Source organism: Netta rufina (genome assembly GCF_964035555.1).
Source record: "Netta rufina genome assembly, chromosome: 19".
NCBI lineage: Eukaryota > Metazoa > Chordata > Aves > Anseriformes > Anatidae > Netta > Netta rufina.
In genome coordinates, this window is record NC_140143.1 from 4,011,956 (window position 1) to 4,035,727 (window position 23,772).

The window sequence follows — 23,772 nt, forward strand, 5'->3', positions numbered from 1 at the left end:
CTTTTAAATGGTGAATAGAAAGATCCCTATTTAAAGTTGCAGTTTTGAAAGGCAGACGTAGAAGAAAAATAGATGTTTAGTTATTATTAATGACCTTATTTATAATGCTAGAGGAACTAGATGAAAAGATGTAAGTCTGGGCAATTTCCCAGCGGGAAGGAATCACAAACCATCCTTGGAGATGTAGTTATTCATTCAGTCCTATGAAATGTCTAATTAAAGAGGCAATAAACAGCTATTTTACTGAGGATCAAATATTGCTGAGTATTCAATCGCCATAAAAACCTTTGAAGAGCAAAGTCTAAAGCCCTCCAAATCGCTTCAGAACAGTTTTCCCAATTCACGTCCAGCAAAATGCTGTTTTTAATTGACCGTGTCCGGCTTTGCCCTCGAAGACAGCAGATGTCACAGCTTAGCTTCGTTCTGCATGGTGGGAACTTGCAGCAGATACCGACATGAGGCTTTGGTTGTGCCAGCAACTGCATGGGGGCTCCTTCTAGCAGGGCTTCCTGAGTGTCCCCAAGTCTACCTACAGATGTCTATTTTTCATGTAGCCAGATGTAGACATCTAACAGTTGTTTTTCTTCATAGACTTTTCAAATGCAGTTACCCAGTCTGAAAAGCAGAGGAGCGTGTGGGATCCTGGTTGGTGAGGTGTAGGCAAGTGCAGGAGTGGTTGCTGTAAGGTGCCCAGCAGGACGCGTGCCCCACCTCAGGTACAAAGTCTGTCCTCCAGGAGCGTCTCCTTCTCCACCACCATCAAGCCAGGGCGTTCTCAGGGATCTCTTGGGCTTCCACCTGTGTACACGGGAAAAGCACAAGAGCCCTTCAATGTTCATGATGAGCCCGTGTGCCCGAGCCCACCCTCCATGGGACACGAGGAGAGGATCTGCAAGGAGATGCTCGCGGTAGAGGCAGTGGAGAGCGCGAGAGCCGTAGGAACCTCTCAAGGGGAAGGGAAGTCTTGCCGCGTGTCCTGCCGGATGATTAATGCCGTTTCGTTCTTTTAGATCTAATGCTGGATGATGTATTAATGGAGAGCACAGCCAGTGCAGTGCAAGGTACTGGGAAGTCGTCACGTCTCGTCCCACTTGAATGGCAGTGCTGTGTAACTAACGGCTGGCCACGCTGCTGTGAGGCATCCCACTAAACTGTGTGTGTGGTGCAAAGCTCGTTTGCTTACTTCATGGCACACGCGTCTCATTCTGACCTGCAGGTCTGCAGACCTGGCTCAGGACTGACACTTGCAAATCCTTAATTTATCCCTTAATCACGTTATGTTTTTCAGTCATTTTTTTTTTCTGGTTTTCGTTAAAGCACTGTCAGACTTTTCATAGCTCTTTTTTTTTTTTTTTTAATTTTTAATTTTTGTTTTGTTTTGTTTCAGAGAATAATGTCTGGACTATGAAAGGGGTCCTTTATTGTTTACGCTAGCTTTCCAACCACAGACTGAGGAGTCTCTGAATAACTTGCAGGAGTGTCTCTGGAAGGCGGGCAGTCTGGCTTAGGGAGATCATTTTGTTATTTCGCCAGCCCTCGCTCCTAGCTCCACAAAGGCTGTGCAGCAGGGAGGCACAGTATTTTTCAGCAGGGTAAAATCCAGGATAGTGCAGATCTGCACCAGCCCTCAGCAGGGACATGGGTTTATCTGTAGTGCTGCCAAACTGGTAAATTCTTCAGCCTGATAGAGAGCTGCTCCACCCATGAGCATCTTGTAAGTTAAAAGAAATAAAGATGTCACCTCGTATCCACTCCAAGCCCTGCAGGGATGGGGCAGCTGTGCTGGAACCCGCTCGGAGTCTGTGCTAACCACCCTGACCCGCTGCTCGCTGGCATTGACCTGTCCCCTTTTATTTTTAGAAGAAGCTTTGATCTGGCAAGCGTTTTGTTTAATTCATAACTTAAGAATATTAGCCTGAATAATTAAAGAGGTGCCAACATAGAAACAAATATAGCTGTAATTTTCGACAAAAATAATGTGCTGGAAAAATTGTGCTGTTAAAACTCTCACCTGTGAAAAGTCTCCCACTGCCTGAGCTGGGAGCAGGGCTCCATCCATCTGTCACACGCTGCAGGGAGTTTTGATTAAATAGAAATTGCAGGTGAGGGCAGTTGGCTTTGGCTGGGGAGGATAACTCAGGGGGACAGAGGTTCCCACCCTTATATTTCTGAGCCCTTTGGAAGTTATCACAACATGCTTTCATAAACCCTGAACCTCCTTTCCATTGCCATTTCTGGTACTTTTATTTCTTTGCCTTCATTCTTGCTTTTCTTGTTGGTCTCTCTCTTCTGCAAAACTGGCCACCGGCCCTCAGGGTAGCACTGGGGGTTGCCCTGGGCTTGGGGGCTTCTTTGTTTGTTCTTTCTGTCTGGTTGTGACTCCTCTTCTAGTCGTACAGTTACGTCAAACATGTTTTATGGTATTTTATTTTATTTCTAAGGCATTGAATTCATTCCAAACCCCTCTGTTATCCTGTGCAGACTCAAAGAGTTCTGGAGTCTGCCTTTAAAAAGCGTGCGATTGTCAGGTCTGTGCTTTGTGTTGCCTTTTGTTGCCTGTTCTTTGGATCCCCTCTCGGTGAATGCGCCACGCTGCTCTTCAGGCGCTGGCGTGAGCGCGCGGAAAGATTTCTTTCTGAACCCGACTGCTGGAGACGTTAGGGAATCGATCCTGGGTACCGTAGATGAACCTCCTGGGGTTCAGTGGGAAACCTGAGGTTGTGATCCCAGCACTTCCACACATCTCTGCAGTTACAAAGGGCTGCCTTTCTCTTTATGTGAAGATAAGATGGGGAATTGTGTGCGTGCGCTGCTACCTGGTGCGTAGTGAGATATTACAGGTTTTTTTTTCTGTTTTTTTTTTCTTTTCTTTTTTTTTTCCCCCCCCTGAAGTCTACATTCTATCATAACTGGAAACTTCACAGTGGAAATAATTTATCATTTTCCATTTTTTTTTTGTTTTGTTATAAATCCATTCAGTACAATAAAAGCCAAGTAAAATGCTGTGTTTAAATAATAAAAAAAAAGTTCCTTCAGTGCAAACTACTTTTTAACCTAATAATGTTCTTTATACAGTTTGTAAATCCGGCTGCGTCATGGGCTCATTGCTCACGGCCTTGCTGCCATCCTCCAGACACACTCAGAGCTGCAAAGGAGTTAATTCCCTTATTATAGAAGGAGGAAAAAGCCAGAGGAGACTGTAATGGAATTGTCCCACTCTCGTGAATTCCAATTTCCCATGCCCACGCAGCTCCGGCTGCAAAGCCACTTCGGGGAAAGTGGCAATTTCTCTCTTGACAGAACTATATTGGGAGGCAGCCCCGCTCCAGCAGTGGCACCATCCGTTTTGGAGCCACGCACTCAGCTTGGAGAGGGCAGAACAGGGGTAGGAATGGCGAAGGTTTGTTGTGCAGCAGCAATAGGAACTGCCTTAGCTAAGGGCTATCTCTGGGGGCATCGGCATTGGGTTTTACTGGGGAGCGAGGGAGCAGCATGGTGAGATGCTCGGGTAGCCCAGGATCCAGGCTGGCATTGCTGTGGGCTGCTGCCTTTTACTCCTCAGCCCTTGGCAGGCATCGCCCACAGTCATGATCCCATGGGATGATGCAAAGAGGAGCAGAGAAAGTCTGCTTGGGAAACAAGTCAAGCTGAGAGCCCATCAAAATGATTAGCTAACAGTGAGTGCCACTGTGACAGGCATCTGCCCCGCAGAGACCATTTCCCAGGACAGAGGGACAGGAAGGGTTCTCTGGGCCAAAAATCTCTCTGTAAAATCACCTTCCTACCTGGGCCAGGAGGAAATTGCTTGGGATCCGCTCCCTGAGCTGGTTTTCTCCAGTGTAACTCCATCTAAATCCGAGACACTTCTCGCCCCCACTCCTGGCCTCCAGCCACAGTGAAGCAGCTTGATTTACATCCTGTTTACCAGCCTGATGTTTCGTAGTGGGCTTTTGCTGTATTTCCCCATCTTCTCACATTCTCATTCTGCCAATTCTTCTTTCTTTTGTTTGTTTGCTCTCCTACTCTTTTCTTTAATGCCATGTGTGCCGGGAAGCCAGTTAACCTTTCCAGTAATAACCGAGACTAACCCAGAGCTCTTGTTGTTCTTGACACAGTGTATTGTAACAGTACAGTAATGTGGTGTTGTGTTAGTTGTGAAGTTCACCACCTGGAGTTTAACAGATGTCTGTATTTCCCAAGATGTTGGTATTGTTTAGATCTTTATTGCAATAATTATAAAGGATACTGTGTGATAGGGGGCAGGGGCTTCGCACCTGGATAATTACAGATGAACAATACCCAATTTACGTGCAGAAATGCACAGGTCATCTTAAATAAATAATGTTTATACAGCAGCAAGAAAAGCAGTTCATCTGTCCAGAAAGTTCCCTGCCTACCTAGGCACAGTAGCTGTTTGTCCGCGGTGCTCGGACAGCATGCTCTTTTGTGTGTGCATCATCTCGAGGTAATTTCTGTACTGCACTAATATGCATGGCCAGCATGCGGGGAACAGTGAAGTGAGTGGCGGTATGATTTATAAACAGGGTTGACAAATCCCCTCCTAACAAACTTACTGGTGAAGGACAAAGCATTTGCCGATGGTAATTTTCTAAGGCTGCATCCACCACAGCAGCAGCCAGAGACGTTTGGCTCTGGAAACCTTGGGGATGTGCTGGGAAAGGTGACAAGGAGCTTTGGTGTTTGGGAGAAGGGAGAAGCCTTTGCAGATAGATGAGCAATTAGCAACCCTGCTTATAAGGTCACGCACTAACTAATCCAGGTGCAGGATCCCTGCACAGGAGACATTTTAGAAACTCTCTCTAAATCCTCTCTCTGTTCTAACAGCATCGGTGCTATTCTGTAGGATTTGGAATTACCTGTCAATCAAAGCTAAGAAAAATTTGAATTCCAGTGTAATTATTCATAAGTAAATCCACTGCAAGAAAAGGCAGAAACATTGACATTTTTCTCTTTGAATGTGAATTATACATAAATGTAGAAGAAGTAAGTGATCCAATTACTATGGTGTTTCTTTCTGCGATGATAAGTTGGTTCATAAAAATAGGTCCTGTTCCTAACTTAATTGTATTCAAACATTTTAGTTAATTTGCTACTCATAATTTAGCATAATGTGATCGAGATAGCTTGACTTTATGGAGATTTATGCAGATTCTGAGATATCTGACAAAGTCTTATGAGTGAGTCAGCAGCTACCAGTCTGCTTTTTTGTAAGCACTCAATAGATTCAGCATGAAAATTCATTTTACAGACCTTTTCATCGATATTGTGCTTTAGCACTCCGGTACAGATCACCTAAAGCACAGTGCAGATCAGAAAGTGAATATTAATACTGCCTTTTATGTGTTGACACCGAGGTAGAATTTTGGACGTTCCAAACCCCTACAGAATAAAACTGCTAAAGGATTTGTCTCTCTGGTCCCTGGGCTGTAGGGGAAAAGCCTGTCTCCACCGAAGAGAACAAAACTCTGATTTTCAGGATCCTGTTATGAAGCAGGGAGCGCATGAAACCATTAAATCTATGGTTTTGATTGCAATGTTATTGACTATTGACAAAGTAAATTCTACTTCCAGGCAAAACTTAATCTTCTAAAATCAGTTTTCCCTGAGGGCAACCCAAATCTGGGCTTCACGGCTTCCCTTGGCCTGACTTTTTGCTCAGAGTAATGTATCAAACTGTACATTTGCTCAGCAGCACAAAATATCAAGCCGTGTAATTCTTACAGCTCAATAATTTTCATAACCAGTTGATCATCTAATTAGAAGAGTAATATTACACTCTGACATATTCAAGACAGTCCTTTCCACTTCAATCTGCATTATAATGCCTTCTTGAAAATTGTACTGAATTATATACTCAGCCTTGGCATTTCCTCATTAGAGATTAGGTGAGTAAATGAGTTTATCTCTAGGAACATTCGAGGTCTAAAGAGCATGTCGTCCCTGCAGCAGCCCAACCTGGGAATGAGTTGAACAGTGAAATCTGTACTTTGATAATCTTGTATAAATGGAGGATCGTTATTTTCTAATCACTAAGGCTGACGGATCAGTTTTCCTTGGTATTTTTATGGACCATTTTTCAGCCCTCTGACAGCCAAAGTGTTGAATTTTGTTCTCTCCACAGTTTATTGCAAAGAGCATAATAGGACTGAATTACTTCTCTTTCAAAGACCACCGCTAACTGAATGCCCTGTATTTTTAAGCCATTGTTACTAAAATCTGTCCCCAAAATCTTACCGCTAATTGGGCTTTTGGATACTTTGGGGACTTTCTAAGCTCAGTAGCTAAAAAAAAATGTTGTTTTAATTTAAATTTTGTTGAAATTTCCCTACGGTGAAAGCATTCCTTAGCACCACAGTAATCCCAGCTCACCTCATCCCTGATGCCATAAGGCTGAGTATAGCGCATGTCCCGCTGAAGACATTTAATGGATGTAAGATGACGGGAGCCCTGCTGTGTATTAAAAATGGTAACATGCCAGCAAGGGAGGGCGAAAAAAAAAAAAAAGAAAAAGACAGCATGTTGCTGTAATCGGTGTAGAATTTATCATCTTTGGAGTCTGGAAAGTGAGGGCGCATTGACTTGAGCAAGACGCAGAGAAATGACTTGACGTGCCTCTCCGCTCTCCTCCTCCCGCTGCAGAAGCACAGTGCAAGCCCTACTATTCAGATTACTCCCGCTTCCGCCTCCTGATCCACCAGATGTGCACCAGCCATTATCTGGATCTGTTCATCACAGGCGTCATCGGCCTCAACGTGATCACCATGGCCATGGAGCACTACCAGCAGCCAAAGGTACCGGGCCAGAGGGGGACAAAGCAGGGGGTAACAAGCTCAGCCATGGTGGGATGAGGTTGGTGGGCACAGTTACGGCCACTTTTGCTGTTTGACCTCAGGGTCCCATTCACTAAGTCCAAATCATCCCTTGGCACCACTGCAAATACCCGTCCTACATCTGGCTTCCAGCTCAGACCATGGTCATCTGTACCAGGAGCCTCTTGCACCTCTCCCTTCTAGTTAAGTGCAAGCTGACTGCTCTGAAAATGAGGATGCATGTTTGTATCATTAGGTAGAAGAGATCACCACTAAAGTCTTCCATTTGACTTAATATTCCCACAAATGAAGGAGAAAAAAAAATGCACTTGTGAAATCTTTTTGACATGTTTCCCCCAAATCCCCAAAGTCCTGTAGGGCCTAATTTTCACAGGCAGTGGGTTCCACGCTGGTCCCTAAAATACATTTTAATATATTAGTGTGCTAAGCTCCTGAGTCTTGGTCATATTCTGAAAATAAAAACAGCCTGTCCTGGGATGTCAAGTCTCTTGCGCGTAAGAATGAAATGGAAATAGATGCCTTTGCCATATAACGTGTACTTATTTTTATTAGCCACTTTCAGAATGAATAAATACAGCACACAATAGGAAGAAGTATTCTTTAAGACTAGACAGAGCTTGAATACTTAATGTAAAAAAAAAAACAAAAACCTTCAAGCGAGGGGAAAAATATCCTCCAACCTATCATAAAGAAGCCAAAAAGTGAAAGGGCACAAGCCCAATTTATTTCTTCTGTTCAGGTCACCTTTAAATACCTTGGAAGGCTCATTGCATGATTCAGTCATTTGGTGATGAAAAAGGTTGTTGGCTAAGGAGCTCGTATTGGAATCGCTTGAGGGCGTGCATCTTACCGCAGTCGTTTTGCAGCTACGTTTTCTCTTGTATTATAAAAATGTTGGGCAGGCTTTTGTTTTTAATTTTCTTTAGGAAAATAACATTTTGTCTCTAAGCCTCTGGTATGCAGCATCTGGGTAATAACTCCAAACTCGGTCTGTGCTGAGATGACAGCACGGCAAGGGCCATGCACATGTTTGAGGGCCCTGCTGAATCAGGGCCCCGCAGTCGCTCTGGGCTGGGTAACTGATGGTGAGGATCCCACAGATATTTAAGAGGCTAAGTGTACCAAAAAGCTGTGTACCCAAACTAATGATTTCTTTGCATGTTGGTGATGAGATACTTAAGAGGCCATACAGAATGCTACTGCTGCAGTGCTCCTTTGCAGGCATGTTTTTTGGGATGAAATCAGCTCTGATGGAGCTCCTGGTGGTGCAAAAGTTGCCCCTGCCAGGAGGTGCCTGTAGTTATGGGCCAGACTGGGACACCTGCAGAGGGAAGGGTGGCAGAGGAATACCCAGGCTGCTCGGTCCTGCTGGCTTGCTGTTCCAATGACCTGCTCCTTGCCAAAAGCGCAAGGTGAGGAGTAAAGGACAGGCTGTCACCAAGCAGCCATTTGGCCAAGGGCTCGTACAGACCCAGCCAGCACACAGCTCCCGCAGCAGCACACAAACGAGCACGTGGGATGAAATTCAGCTCTCTGCAGAGAGCATGAGGATTTTGCGCTGCTGACAGCTGCAAATGCAGCAGTTCCTATCACTTACCCAAGTGATCTCAGCCAGGGCTGCGTTCCTGCCAGCAGCAGGCAGGTCCCTGTGGGCTTTGAGTCATGCCTTGGGTTGTTAATATCACCCCATCCCGCAAATTATGTTGGGTGGGCCAGGGCCAGGCAGAAATGCCATCTGTGCACTCCCTGGAGTACTGGAACTTTTCCTTGGGACATTTCTCATCCTGCGAGAGGCTGCGGTTGGAGTCTTTTGTCTGTAGTTAGGAATTGAGGAGCTGTGGTGAAAGCAGGAGAGGGCAGGTTTGAGGGCAGCACGGCCCCTTTGCAGAGCTAGCATCTAACTGCTGTGCTGTGTCCACATCCCAGGTTCTCGATGAAGCCCTGAAGATTTGCAATTACATCTTCACCGTTATCTTTGTCCTGGAGTCTGTTTTCAAGCTTATCGCCTTTGGGTTTCGTCGCTTCTTCCAAGACAGGTAACTAAAGCTACATGTTGACCATGAGGGCAGCTGCAGGTTTTTAGAGTCAACTGCCCAATTTCAGCATCTTAGACCCCAGCACTCTTCCCAGTGATAGCATCTAACACGTGGAAATGCTTTTTGGTGTGGCTGGTGGAAACCAGGGTAGGCGGACAGTTAGGATGCGAGTTGGATACAGGAGCGTGCATGTGAAGAAGAGTGACTTGCACCGATTTGGTGGGTGGACAAAATTGGAGCAAGTCACTCACCGACTGTCTGGTTCCCTTGTCACACCGACTGCATGTCCACAGAATCGTGAGTACTGAGTGAAGTGGCAGAATTTGTGCCAAGGGAGAGAGACTGCTCCTGAGCAGAAATCAAAGAGCAAAAGGACCTCCTTTTGTGCAGATGCTGAGCAGCAGATGAAATGGCTGCTTTTTCTAAATTTCCACTCTCGTATCTTACAAATAAATATTTTATGTCAATGGTAAATCTTTCTCCTCCCATTTTCACCTCCTTCAAGGTCAATACCAAGAGCCCTGGCACTGAGCCGGACGTGATGTGAATCATTCAGCAGCCAGGGGCATGGTTTCACACGTCTGCCCCCGTTTCGGCTCTCTGTGCTGGGATTACATCTCTGTCTGACCCGGCAGGAATCCGTGGTGTCTTTCCTTCACCCGGTACAATTTTTGTTCCAAGGACTGGGCACGGGCTTCACCTCTTTCTGGGGTAAAGCTCACGCTGAGGTCCACGAGTGCCATGTCTGGAAGGGGCCAACAGAGGCTGCAGCATCTCCCCTGAGGTCTGCAGCCTCTGGGTAGAAAACTGCCCTGCTTTGTTTCTGTTTCCCTTCAGTCGAGAATAACGTTGGCTGTTAGCTGATTTTATAACAAGCTGCATTAGTTATAATGATTTCATAACATAACTGCTTTTGTATAATACCCTCAGAAAAATGCTGCAGATTCATTTGAGTGCGAGAACCATTGAAATGACTGGAATTCATGTGAAACAAGCTGCCTCCTGTTGCCAGCTTCTTAGTAGATGTTAAACTTCATTTTGTGTTGTCTCCAGATGGAACCAATTAGATCTGGCAATTGTGCTGCTGTCTATCATGGGTATCACTTTGGAAGAGATTGAGGTGAATGCTTCGCTACCAATTAACCCCACTATTATCCGAATCATGAGGGTTCTCAGGATTGCTCGAGGTGAGACAAATTAAGCAGAACTGGCTTGTGTTAGAGGTTGCAGGGTCCCCTCCAGGAGAGAGTTAAGCATTGGGAAACAGTTCTGGGGCACATCCCCATCGCAGTGTGCATAGCTCTGGCATCAACAGCCTGTAAACAAATAAAAGAACAATGGGGGAAAATACTTGCGAGGAGCCAAAAAGCTGAGCCAACTGACCATGTGTTTCTATCTTAAGAGGACTTGAAGACCGAGAGCTTAGAAATAAAGGACAAATAGCTGTGGTTGTAACTCCCAGAGATGTACCTGGGAAATTATGCCAGTCAAATCAAACTCGTCTCTGACGGGGATTACAGAACACAAGCTTGAGTACATTGGCTTTAAAAGACAAGCATCTAATAAATTTAATTTCCCGTGGGACTTTACATCTCACCACATTGTGACAAAACATGCCTCATCACTCTGCATCCATCTGTCCCCTCAGAACTGTAATGACACGTACCCGAGTTGTGAAGCCAGCTTCCTTAGGGCTGCATTTTTCACAACAGGGACGTCTCAGGTCCAAACGATGGAGAGGCAAAATGTGAGTGCTCAGGCCCTTAATAAAGTGCTCCCAGGCTTTCCTGAAGGGCAATGTTGTGCTCTGAGGCATAATTGCTATGATTGCAGTCCTCATCTAAGCAACGAAAGAAGAAATGAAGTGCTGTTGTGTCTCAAGGGAGAAAAAAGTGTTTTTCCTGTGCATTGGATCCCTTTCAGAATTAAAAATATAAGCAGTTTCCAACTGGATATGCAGCCTTCTGGAAGAGATGTGTAAATCAGTTCCTCAGTGAATCATATATGAAAGTGGGTAGCCTATGGAAGTGGGAAAGTAGCCCCAGAGCTGGGAAAGCAACTGCTCACAGTGCAGGGGAAGAAAGAGCTGGGTCCAACAGAGATGACGTGGGGAAAGGATATTCTGTGTCATGTATTTTGTTAGATTCCAAACCCAAGCTGCAAGTACACCTGGTGTGCAAAGTGGTGTAAGAGGCCAGTGAAGGATGCAGCTCCCCCCAGCTGTTAGCTTTAAAGCAGCTAGAAGGGAACATGTGCGTACCTTTTAAACCTCATTATTCTGCTCGGTAGCTGGAGGTGAAACGGCTGCTCCTGTGTTCCTGGGTAGGTGTCAAATTGTCCTTCTCAGTGAGAGGGAAAGGAAAAGCCAGGCAGAATGGCAGTGCTTTCTCCAGGTCTCGGGATAGGTGATGCTGCTGCTCGCAGGAGTTCAATAGTATCCAAGCAACCAGGAGCGATGCCAAAGGGCCAGGAGCTGTAGTGGCTCATGGAGAACACTTGCCATCATTTCACATTTCTCCTCCTATAAACCTGTGGCTCCTGTGAGGGGGGCTGAGTTTGTGCCTCCGTACTAATGCTGCCGTTACCATATTACGACCGTGTTTTCTGCAGTGTTGAAGTTGCTGAAGATGGCTGTAGGGATGAGAGCCCTGCTGGACACCGTGATGCAAGCGCTGCCTCAGGTAACCCACTGCCACAGCACACCAGATCTCCTCTGGCCCACAGCTGATTTCTTATTGCGGAGGAATGCTAATCATTTTATCTCTACTGTCATTAGAGACTCACATTTCCCTTCCGAAGCACAGTCTGAGATACAGTCCTCACATTGAGGTCATTTTTCCCCCGAAGCAATTTAAGTTTTGGATTAAAGAATACAGCAAGAAACAGGTCTGGAACAAAAAAATCAATGAATGTTCTTTTTTTTTTTCTTTTTTTTTTTTTTTTTTTCTTTTCCCCCCCATTTCTTTTTCTCTTTCCAGGTGGGGAATCTGGGTCTTCTCTTCATGTTGTTGTTTTTCATATTTGCAGCTCTTGGAGTGGAGCTCTTTGGAGACCTCGGTGAGTGCTGCCCTGCGCCGTGATGGCAAAAGGGGGTGGGCGCGGGGGCGAGCGGGGGTCTCACTGCCGCACTTGGTCCCGCAGAGTGCGACGACACGCACCCCTGCGAGGGGCTGGGGAGGCATGCCACCTTCCGAAACTTCGGGATGGCCTTTCTCACTCTCTTCCGGGTATCCACGGGGGACAACTGGAATGGGATAATGAAGGTAAGAGACCCACGGAAACGGCATTGCCTGTTGCTGCTCTCAACAATGGTCCTGATCCCTGCTGCCCAGCAGCACGATGCCTGTAGTTATGCCATGGTTTCTGGACACCCCATATGTTTCCTTTCTTAACCCTGAGAGGGCACCTTAAGAAGACAGGATAAAAGCAAAGGGACACATTTCTCAAGTGGCATGAGTTCAGTTCAGTAACAGATGAGTTTTGATTATTTTTTTTCTTAAGTTTCCAATTACTATTGCTTTTTTGTGGTTTTTGGTTTTGTGTCTTGGTTTTATTGTTGTTTTCTGAGAAAACCCATGTTTCTGGGAGAGAGTCTGTCTTAGTGGACAGCCTAAAAGTCAAGTCACTGTGAAGAAACCTGCTCTGTGAACGCCCGGGGTGCCAGCTGGGCTGAGGGAATTGCTGCTCTGTCTGTCTGTAGCCCATGGTGAATGTAAGCTGGATAAACCCCACCAGGGAGCTGTGAGCTTGAGGAAGGGGTGTCTGCAAGCCCTGCTACTGTGGGGTAGCCGATGGGTTGTAGTGCACCCTGCTTTGCCCTGAGTCCGTGCACCACATTCTTGTTTTTGGTTTCTAACCTTGTAAAACGGGCTTATCCAAAGCGAGGCACTGGAACGAGTGAGGCCATTACAGTACCAGCATGTCAATGGCTGTTGCTGAGCTCCCCAGGGACAATTTCCTTTGAGCCTGCTTATGGTGACTAACACGGGAGAAGAAGTGAGGTTTTACTTGGAAGTATTTTGTCACTCTGGACATGAGACTTGTCCAAACTTCTCTGTTTTCTGCATGGAGGGAGAACCCACTGCAGCCAAATGGCAGGCAGAGGTCTGTGCTGGCCAGCTGGAACCTCCTCACACCCCTCAGCCATTCTCCCCTTGTTTCTAGGACACCCTGCGAGACTGTGACCAGGAGTCCACCTGCTACAACACCGTCATTTCGCCCATCTACTTCGTCTCCTTCGTGTTGACAGCCCAGTTCGTCCTGGTGAATGTGGTGATCGCCGTGCTCATGAAGCACTTGGAGGAGAGCAACAAGGAGGCCAAAGAGGAGGCAGAGCTCGAGGCAGAACTGGAGATGGAGATGAAGACAATCAGCCCTGGCCATCGCAGCCCCTCGGACATCTTTGCTTGGACAGGCAGTGTCGGTGGCGAGAGACCCGAGAGCCCCCGAGGATGTACCAATCCCATGCAAATCAAGGTGGATTCTCAGCTCTCATTAGTTTACCCTATGGTGAGAATCTCAGTTGGAGGGTGAAGAGGGGTTGGCCTGCTAAGGGAAGACATGCACGAGTCGGTAATGAAGGAGCGGGTGTACCATACGCCAGGGGCTTGGATTCCTCGCTGTCTGCTGACGGATTGCTGCACGGTGTTGGAGCCAGTGCTCCAGGAAGGAGACCCTAGGCAGGTCTCCAGTCCACCTTGGTGCATCTGTTTAGAGGTACAGAGCTTTGCAATTTGTTCTGGAGATGTGCCCAAGCCACCAAGTACAGAGCTTGCTCTAAATTTGCTCTAATCCAAAGTTTGGGCTAGGCTCTTTGCAAGAGCAAAATTACGAGCATAATAGTGCTGCCACAAACTGCAACATAAAAGAGGAATAAAACTTGGCTAATCTTTGCTTAAGAAATAAATTTGTTTTATAGAGCCTCAACTTAAAATCCATCCCCACAATCAAGCGTGTAAGAAAAGATTATTTTAACAATAGAATAATCCAGGGGGGACGCAAACCTGAGCTCACCAGCACTCGTGGCAAAACTCCCATTAGCAGGAGCAGGGCCCTGACGTGGTAGTTGCTACGGCTGCAGCAAGTCTCTGCAAAGCAGAGCTTCTGGATGAAGACTCCGTTTGAGGAATGAGGGAGGTGAGGTCAAGACCCAGACGGGTCCTTTGGGAGGGAACTGCACTGGAATTATACAAGAAAAATGGTCCAGCCTTTTTTTAGTCTTAGCTGATTGCAAATTGGGTTAAACTCTACACAGACCTCATTAGCTTTTATTACATCATGATTTCACAACCGCATATCTTGGCCTCTGCCTGCGGCGGACTAATGAGTATTCTAATGCATGAAAAACTCATTTATGATCTTTAGTCCAAGAGTGAAAAAGAGTAAATCCCTACTTGAGCTTTGTTTCAGTTCCTAAGCTACCGGCGATTTCTGGTTCCATTAGGAGTCACTGATGTCTGAGATGGAGTCCAAAGCTGCTCTTTGGCACAAGAAAAAGGAGTTCAGGGCAATATGGGGAAATCCAGGCTCATTACAGCCTCTAGGAAGAAACAACATGTCCCCACTGCTGTTGTACACGTTGAGCAGAGTGCTGGCAAACTGTCCTCAGCTCTATTGCCCTGCATCAGTACTCATTGGCAAAAAGAGAAGTTGTAGAATTGCAGGAGAAATCAATGAGAAGGATGCTTTCAGCTCTTCAGCCTGTTAAACCTGTCCTTTGTGAAGGTGGCATTGGGAAGGGCTTATTCTTGTCAAAATCTCCAGAACATCTTTCTTGCTCTTCCACCCAAACAGAGGCTTTGAAAACCTCCAGAAGACTTTATTCCAATTATTTAAGGTCCCAGCCAAAAATCTTCAGGACAAATCTGATGCTTGAGCATGACAGTAGAGGAATTCAATTCCCAGGACATGACCCTGCAAGGACATGTGGTTAGCATGCTCTTCTGCTTGCCTTGTCCCCAAGATTTTTGCACTGTGTGCTGTTTGACTGTAATGACGGTCCTCATTTCATCGTACACATTAGGCATTCCCTACATGAAAGGTGCTTAAATTGCTGCCACACCGTGTGTGAGGGCTCCTGCTCTGAGCACCCTCCTGCTGTCTGTGCTGTGGCCAGATGTTTTGAAGTTGGCCAGGACAACAGAGGCACCTCAGCCCGTGTCTGGCACATGAATGAGTGACCTGAGGTGTGGCTGTCCTGGGCTTCTGCAGCTTTCATGGACAGGATGCTCGGCATCTCTTCCAGTTGGGTTATTTTAGTTTATGTGACCAAGGATATGGATTTAGGTGTCAGATATTAGGCCCTCTTTGCTCAAAAGCATGGACTATGGGTGCATGAACATTACAGCAGTAGTGTCCTGTAGAAAACAGCCCCGTTACACAGCTCAGACACCAGCAGGATCCAGCCATGTGTGTTGAGGGCTGAGGGGTCTGGGACACAGCAGCCCCTCCAGTCCCATCTCTCGTGATGTTGGAGAAAGCTTCCACTGCTCACTGTGATATTACTGCACTGTTCTCTCTCCTCTCCTGCCTCACCTTGCCTGTCCTGTTGTTTCTGTTACTGCTATTCTCCATTAATGTTTGTCTTTTTTTTTTTCTCCCTTCTGTTCTTTTTTCCTCTTTTGTTTGCTTTTTTGTTTGTTTGTTTGTTTTTTGTTTTTTTTTTTTTACACTGTACTTTTTTCTCTCTGTCTCTGTCCCTCAAATTTTATCTCTTTCTTTGGCTTGCTCTACCCTTCTGCATGCTACACACCACCCCTCCTAGGAAAGGCACTTGTTTGATACCATATCACTGCTGATCCAGGAATCTCTGGAAGGAGAGCTGAAGCTGATGGACAACCTGTCAGGCTCTGTGTGCCATCATTATGCCCTCCCTGCTCCCGAATATTACAACTCTGAGAACCAGGTTAATATTCCTAATTTCCTGAAAAGTCTCCATCCAAACTTGATTTGACTGAGACCTTTAATAGAGAGTTAAAATTCTTTGCTTTTATGTAATGTAGTCACAGGGATTTTGGAGGATAATCATTTTGGCTTTTTCTCTGAGAGTCAGGATAAGATCTGGTTTTATGAAGTTGTGTATCAGTGCAAGAGGAAAAGTACAGGCTTTGAGTTTCCATCTTCAACACAGTAAGAAGGTTTTCATTGGATTTACTGTTCGTGAGTGCTGCAGGGAAAATGTGCAAAATCCCATCTTCATCCTCCAGTGGGGTTCTTGTGTCTGGCATCTTGCTCTCACCCAGGGCTCCACGGCAGTGTCAGGACACAACTGCGGAGCCTGGAGGACAGCTTGAGTTGTTCCCAGAGGGGAGCCTGAGCTGGCAGGGATCAGAAGTTGATCTCTGCATCTTGTGCCTACTTACACTACGTGAAAATCCAGTTTTGAATGATTTTCCTACAGAGGCTTCTCGCAAATGGGTCATTGTAAACTAGATCCTCATCTCTGATCCACACTGAATTCTGAAGGTGAGGCAGCCCTTAACGATGTACTTAAGTAATGGCGTGCTCCAGTACTTTCTTGAATACATGCTGTAGTGCTTATTTAAAAACAGTTCATTTACTTCTTAGAATAAAATTCCTTCTTTTTCAAGCATGTCATTCTTTAGAGCAAATATTTTCCCTAACTCACAGCAGTAACCATAATAATAATTCAAACATACCTTTTTTTTTTTTTTTCCCCTGCAGTTGGAATTCAGCAAATTCCGTATTTCTTCATTTCTTTTCTTTCTGGCTAAAAATAGCCAGAAGTTTTCTTGTTAAATCAGTGTGCTTATTTACGAGCTCACTGACACTCTAAATTATCCAACTCAGTGGTTCATTAGAGGGAAGGAACAAGCTTAGGTAAAATGAAATCCTACTGCAGGTCTTTATATAGCAGGAGAACATGTCTCCCTCTGATTGCTGCCTATCGCTCTCCAGATTGAAGTCTATTAAGCTGTAGGAAGCAGCTGCCTCTGAGAGCTGCTGGAGGAACAGAGACAGTAGCTTTGGTGGGGAAGGCTGAGGGTCAGTGCGAATCGCAGCAAGAGCTGGCTGGGAATTTTTTGCTACAACATTTTTCACCAGAAAGTGCTGTTGCAGCAAAAAAAAATAATAATAATAAAAATAAAAATAAAAATAAAAATTTTGTTTTGACATTTTTATGTAATGAAAAAATATAGCATTTCAGTTTGCAGTGGGTTTTTCTTTTCAAATTTAAGCTAGACTTTTTTTGTTGTTGTTGCAATTAAAAAACATATAAATCAATTGAATGTTTCCAACAAAATGTTTTGACTGCCTCAAATTCAATTTTGGGAGAGGGGAGGCTGAAAGGAGGGCTGTTTTGTTTACATTTTGGCTTTTCCGTTCACAACATTTGTCATGTTCTCGGGCAAGTCAGGAATTCAGAGCAGCGCTGGGACCTGCTGAAAGCAACCTGACGAATGGCAGCTCCCAGCAGAGCAGCTCTGCTGGGCAGGAGATGCCGGCGCCCACCACGCTCCAGCACAGCCCAGCTCCAGTCAGCGGGCTGGATGTGTCCCCATGAGCCATCGGCATCCCCGTTAGGGATTGCAGTCTTCGTGCTGGCAGCCTGCTCAGTCCTGCCTGGCTGGGTGCCCTGGGGGAAGCCAGGAGGTCTCCCAGAGCATCTCTCATCCATTGCCAGTGGACGTTAGTTACCAAGCCTGAGGTTAGATGAGAGGAGCCTGACCCTCTTGCTTTTTGTAGCCAAGGTTTTGAGACTCTCAAGGTTCACTCATCACTGGATTTATTTCACCCCACCGATATAATTTCTTTGAGTGAGGTAACTCAGAACCCTTTGACAACTTAACAGCAGCAGATCTGGGCCTCTGTGGTTTCTGCTGGAAGAAATGTTGCTGTTGAAAGACTTCAGGCATAGAGGGGAGGGGGGAAAAAACGCACAGGGAGAAATGGGGAATGAAAAGGAAGCACCTGGGACATGTCCAGGCTGCCTGTGACCTGGTGAAATGTCCTCTCCAGCGCTACTTGCCTGCTGCCACGGACACAGCAGCTGCAGACACAGACCCAGGCTGGGGATTCTCTCTCTAAAACATTTCGTGCTTCTTAGAAAAATGCTCTGTGTCTGTGGAGAGATCTTTATCAAGATTTTCCCTGAATGCCTTCAGCAGGGATGCACTGCTGGTGCAGCAGGAGTGCTGAAGATGGTGGGGGATAGAGCGATGGTGGCAGCTGGGGGCTGAGGGATGCAGCTGGTGTTTTTGGCAGGGCAGGTTTGGTGCTTCCCCACGTGCTGTAGGCTCACCAGCAGGCCAAAGCCCAGAGAAGTCCTCAGTGAGGTACTTCTGACCTTCCCAATTTCAATCAAGCCTTAATGATTTCACTGTCATTGTTGAGTCGTTAGGAAGTTAACGATGGTCCCAGCTGGCTGTCAGGGAGGGGAGAGGTCTCCATGCCCTCCTGAAGCACAGAGAAAGGCATGTGCCATACCCCAGCCTTGAAATGGCTTTGGTGTTGAGGAATCCTTGGGGATCTGACCAGATTAGCTTGGAGGCTACAAAAACAGCTGAGGTGCTGGGTAGGAACCGCTCCAGAGAAGGCAAAAGGTAATGAAGCCTCTTGTGCTTGATCCCAGCCAGGAGGATAAGTATCTCCAGTAGGAAAGCAATGTTACTTTTGCTGCTCCACCTAGACAGAAAAACAACAAAATATAATGCTAGCATTAGCGTGTGGTTTTATACTCCCTCGCAACTCATCGGTAAGCATTTAAGTATGAACGTCCCACTCTTTTTGTCATTTCTTTGTTATATTCTGTTTCTTTAATGTTCTGTCCCTGGTAACAATGTGCATGATATAGCTGCTCCCACTGCAGGGATATTGCTTTAGCGTCTAGAAGTGTTTAGATTATGATACTTTTATTTTATTTTTTCTTTGAAGATTTGTGTCCTGGTTTCTTATGTTTAATCATCTCTCCCTTCAGATCCCTCTAGCTGAGATGGAGGCTCTGTCTCTGACGTCAGATATTCTCTCTGAAAAGTCCTGGTCCTTAGCTCTGACGGATGACTCTTTTCCTGATGATACTTACACACACTTACTTAATGCTCTGGAAAGCAATGTACATACACTGGTCACTGTATAGTCTGATGTTTACAGGGTTCGAAATACTGCTTTTGCCTCCCTACACCTGCCTAATGGCATTCTTAGTTCAAGCACATTTCCAAATAGCACCAACCTTCCCCCTGAACAGGACGTTGTCCTTAATGCCATTAGGACCTGGGCTGGTACCACTCTTTGTCCACAAAGCTGGCTCCCTGTGAGAAATAAGTATTTCTTTTTTTTTTTTTTTTTTTTCCTTTGGCGTCTTATGTAAAAACAATGTGTTTTCTACAAATAAAATAAATAGAGAAAGGAAAAAAAAAAAAAAAGGCATTGGAAAGCATCAAGGTTGAAATTTCCTCTCCATCTGAAACAAATCAGTGATGCTGCGTGGAAGAGACACCCATGAGCTAATGACTCATGTGTCCTCTGCAGAGGGGTCATCCACAACCCTTTGGTGTGTAACGGATTTTTGTCTTTATGAACACAGGCACCACAAGGCTTTTTGCATGATTCGGGCCAGACTGTTTATTTTACAAATATCAGATGGGGATCTCTCGGAGATGCTGCTGCTTTTCTGAATTCTTACTCGCAGTCATCTCACTGGAGAAAAAAAAAAAAAAAGTCTGGATTATTTTGTCTCTTTCTGAATGAAGTAACCAGTATTTTGAACCCTGCCTTAACCATCTCCTCTTTGAAACATTAGACATTTTTAGCTGTGTAGCAGTCAAGTGCTTTTTTTCTGCTGTACAACAGACATAACTCCTCTTCCAACATTTTTGGATCATTCTTGTTTTCTTTGTTGTTGTTCATGTACCTGCCTTTGGATGTTTGTGTTGTTGATAAATTTTCTGCCATTCTAGTCAAATGCCATCCTAATTAATACTTATTTGGGAAACACCTCTTAAACCGTGACAATATTTCCCATCATGCTTCATGGCATCATGTACAAAAGATTTTGTAAACTGCATTGAACATTTTGTGTGGGACGTTTTGTTTCAAAATTAGTTAGTTTGGAGGGAGGAGATACCTATTTGAGTTTTGAATCAGGTTATAAGCAAGCCAGTTTGACAGCATAGTAAAGTCTCAAGGATATAGCCAAGAGAGGTTTTCTCCAAAAAAAAAGAAAAAAAAAAAAAAAGAAAAAAAAGAAAGAAAGAAAAAAAGTGAATTTGTGTGTCAATACCAACAAAGTGTTTTGGTCAAGATGTCTTCCAAAACTGCTGAAAAGCTGCAATCTTTTGTTGAAATATTTTCTAAATGCATTTTTTATACTTCATTTATACACAACATTAGCTGAAAACTACCTCAGACAGAATGTTTTGTTTGCCTCAAAATAGATTTGGTTAGGGATTTTTTTTTGGTTCACAGAAAACTGAAATTTGATTTTCAGTCAAGCCAAAACAACATGTTTTTCAAAACTGCCAGTGAACCAAAAAGTCATGTGCTCCCACTGCTCTGCTTGCGAGCTGGACTCAGAGGATCATTTTGCAGCCATTTTAAATGGTTTTCATGAATTTCACTCATGAGATTGTCCCAAGATGATCAGAAGCTGGAAACAAGTCCTCTGTGGTATTGGATCCTGTCAATGAACCTAGAGGCTCATTAAAGGTTGGGTTTGGACAGGATCTTGAATCCAAATTCTCGAGTTCAAACCCAAATGGTTTTGAATTTGAAAGCTCAGCTTTCAGGCCATCATTTTTGCTTCAGGCTAAATAATATGAAGGCTAAATAATATAAACATACTGCTCTGAAGGGGAAGGCAGGGAGGGAGGAACACAGAGGTTTCCCAACCCAAGTTTCAGCTTTACCAGCACAGATTTTGCTCGATCAAGAGCCTGTAGGCTCTTGTACCTGGGATAGATAATGAGTAGATCCCAGCTAGATCCAAATGGACAGATTCCCCAGGAGTGAAAGTAACACTGCAGGACAGTGCAGACCTGTTTCCTTCATTAACTTTTCAAGTAGTCTTTTTTTTTTTTTTTAATTTTATTTTTTTTCTTCTTTTTTTCTTTTTCTTTTTTGTAAATCCTGTTCAATCTCATTATGTGTTTTTGTGCGAATGAAATGCCACAGCGTAATTTTGTTTTTATGACTAGAGGACAAAATTAAACAAGCAAAAAACCACAACCAAACAAAAAAACCACCAGCCTCAGAACGTTGATTTTGGAAAAACTGCAATAACTGCAGTGCACTGAGTGAATGAAAGGCTTGTCCAAAAATAAGGTTTAAAGTTTTCTTAAAATGCTCTGCAATATACTGTATCAAATGACAATGTCACATCTGATTTCTCTAGTTTTCAATAGAGATGTTTTAAAGATGAGATAATTCTTTCGTTAGAAATGAACAGGAAAGTTGACTTTACTTCCATTTTTCTAACACTGTCACACACAAGAACACCCGGGAACAGTTCTGGGATGGAGATATATTTCCTTATGAAATCAGACCTGAATCTACTTCATTTGATATTGCATCTAGTGCTGCCCATTCCAAGAGACTCCTTGGCTGTAAAAACCCCACAGTCAACACATATACAATAACCCTTGCTTGCGTTAGATCCCTTCTAATTAGAGAATGGCTTTAACCCCGAAGCAGTAGGTTTATCCCTTTCAATAAAATGGGTTTAGTTATTCCTAACATGAGAAGAAAACCAATAAAATTGTGCTGAGAGCCAGAATAGGACATTTTCTGTAAAATAGTTTTGGTGAGTTTCTGGTTTCCGTTGTTTTTTTGCTGTTGATGTTGTCATTAGAAGGGGAAACTTTGCAAAAGTCTGACTTGCAGAGGAGGGAACATGGAGAAAGCTTTATCGTTATTGCAGAGGATCAAAGTTTTGCAAAGCATGTGACTACCGCTGGCCTTGAGGCATGATGCCTTCTTTACGTACCCCCGAAATAGTCATGGTTTATTACCGCAGTGTTGCTTCCTCTGTTTCTGTGGTCCATTCCGTGTGACAGTTTCTCGACAATACCAACCGAGGGGTTTAGCTTCCTGGTAGATCCATTTGTGCCACCCGTGCATACTGACGATGTGCATGCCCATCGTGCCATACTGGTTGCAATGGCTGTCGCTAGCGTTTCTGGGCACTTCTCCTCTTCCCGACCCTACGGCTTCTCCCTTCCTCACTGCTTCTCTCCCCGTAGGCTGATCTCCGCTCCAAGGACGACACGTTGACGCTGTCCCCAGACAAGGACTTGCTGAGCGTGAGGAAGCCGTCGGTGGGGCGCACCCGCTCCCTGCCCAACGACAGCTACATGTTCCAGCCGCCGCGCTGCCGGCCCTGCGCTGCCGGCCTGGCCGAGAGGACTCCGACCCACCACAAGGCCCAGTCAGGTACAAAGCTGTGACTGCCGCGGGCTGGGGGGTTCCAAGCGAGTCAATAGGAGGCAGCAAATTGCCTTCGGTTCCTAGGAAGGTCTTGGGGGGGCCTAGATGTTTGGAATGGCTTTGCAAAGCTGCCCCCTCAGCTTGCAAAGATGAGGCTGAAGGGATTGCTCCTCTCCTCTGAGCTTGGCAGTGGCACAGGGAGCTGTTGGCCTGGCTGATTGTGCCCTGGCGTAGTCACAGTCAACAAGACCCAAGCTTCATCTATCTTACCCAGGCTAATTGTTGTCCAGGAACAAAAATCCCAGCAGAACAATATTTCCTTGTGCCCATTTTATTTTTTTGCAGCAGTACCTGCTGTAGAGGTTTTGGAAGCGCTGTACGGGAACATCTGTGAAAGAAGGGAAAACGGTGTCTCTAAATGCCTGTAAAATGAACATAAACATGCTGAACTGAGAGAGAGCTCGGTGTGAGATGAATGGAAAAATGAGAGTGTAGGATTGTCCTTCTCAGTGTGTGTGGTTGGGATGCACGCCTTAGAGCTAAATTCAGGGATATTCTTAGATGCAGTGTGCTGCAGATACCGAGGTCTCTATATACACCTCTGTACCTGTACTTTGAGCTGCCTCCAGTGCTTATCACTATATTTTCATTTACTGTCTCCTAGGGGTTACCTTTGGCTGGTAAGTGAATGTAGCTATCTTTAATTCCCCTGTACGTGCTCTTAGTAGGCCATCATTTTAGACATTTGTCACAGATAAGACAGAGAAGTTTTTACAAGCATTGTCATTTGAAAGCCTCTAAGCAGAACATAATTTCAGCACTGTTCAGAATGGTAGGAGATTTGAGCAGATTAGAAATAAGATGTTGAAATTTGCATAGTAATAAGAACTTGGATGAATAGTGACTGTTGAACAGCAGAAAGAAAATGCGGACACAACGGAGGAAGATGAATCTGGAGTTGTGAGAAATCTCTGCCACAATATGAAATTTTCAAGGTCAAGAGCTGTCCTTTGAAGAATCTGTTTTCACATAATGTAAAAGGTGCAGCTGAAATCCTGGTCAAATCCCACTGAAATTAAGAGCAGAACTCACATTACCTTTGGTGGAGATGGAACTTATGGGTCTCTGTAACAGCCAAGGAATTCCTTGGAGTTATAATTCCTGACCTTTTTTAAAAAAAAAAAAATCTGTTTGGTACAGTGGGAGTTTCCAGTGCTGTATTTCTGACCCTTAATTCAGACACACTCATCCTGTCTTGAAAAACACTATATCAGGAACAAAAAGTGAGTAATTTCCGAGTCCTTCCTTTCAAGATTGTACTTTGCAGTTAGTTCCCAGCATGGAGAACTGTGTAACCCCATCTGACAGTCCTGGCTTATGGGGGCAGGCATTGCACCCTTGTGAATCCACAGGAAAAAAAAAATGGTTCTGCTGAAATGTAGAAGTATTTTGGAAAGGTAAAGCTGATATCTTATTCATAACTATGCTGAGCAATTAAATCTTTT

The 23,772-nt window shown here is 44.9% G+C and overlaps 1 protein-coding gene across 1 annotated transcript in view; it reads left to right on the forward strand.

The window, feature by feature from the left end:
• The window catches only part of CACNA1G (calcium voltage-gated channel subunit alpha1 G), a gene marked incomplete at its 3' end in the record, with an annotated part of 94,704 nt that overhangs the window by 65,147 nt on the left and 5,785 nt on the right, over positions 1–23,772 (forward strand). The window contains exons 25-35 of the mRNA XM_084298275.1: positions 1,011–1,061; positions 6,661–6,812; positions 8,778–8,887; positions 9,941–10,074; positions 11,498–11,568; positions 11,866–11,944; positions 12,029–12,150; positions 13,052–13,396; positions 15,651–15,791; positions 18,825–18,959; positions 22,084–22,273. Of these exons, the coding sequence (XP_084154401.1) occupies positions 1,011–1,061; positions 6,661–6,812; positions 8,778–8,887; positions 9,941–10,074; positions 11,498–11,568; positions 11,866–11,944; positions 12,029–12,150; positions 13,052–13,396; positions 15,651–15,791; positions 18,825–18,959; positions 22,084–22,273 (1,530 nt within the window). The remainder of the gene's footprint in view (positions 1–1,010; positions 1,062–6,660; positions 6,813–8,777; positions 8,888–9,940; positions 10,075–11,497; positions 11,569–11,865; positions 11,945–12,028; positions 12,151–13,051; positions 13,397–15,650; positions 15,792–18,824; positions 18,960–22,083; positions 22,274–23,772) is intronic.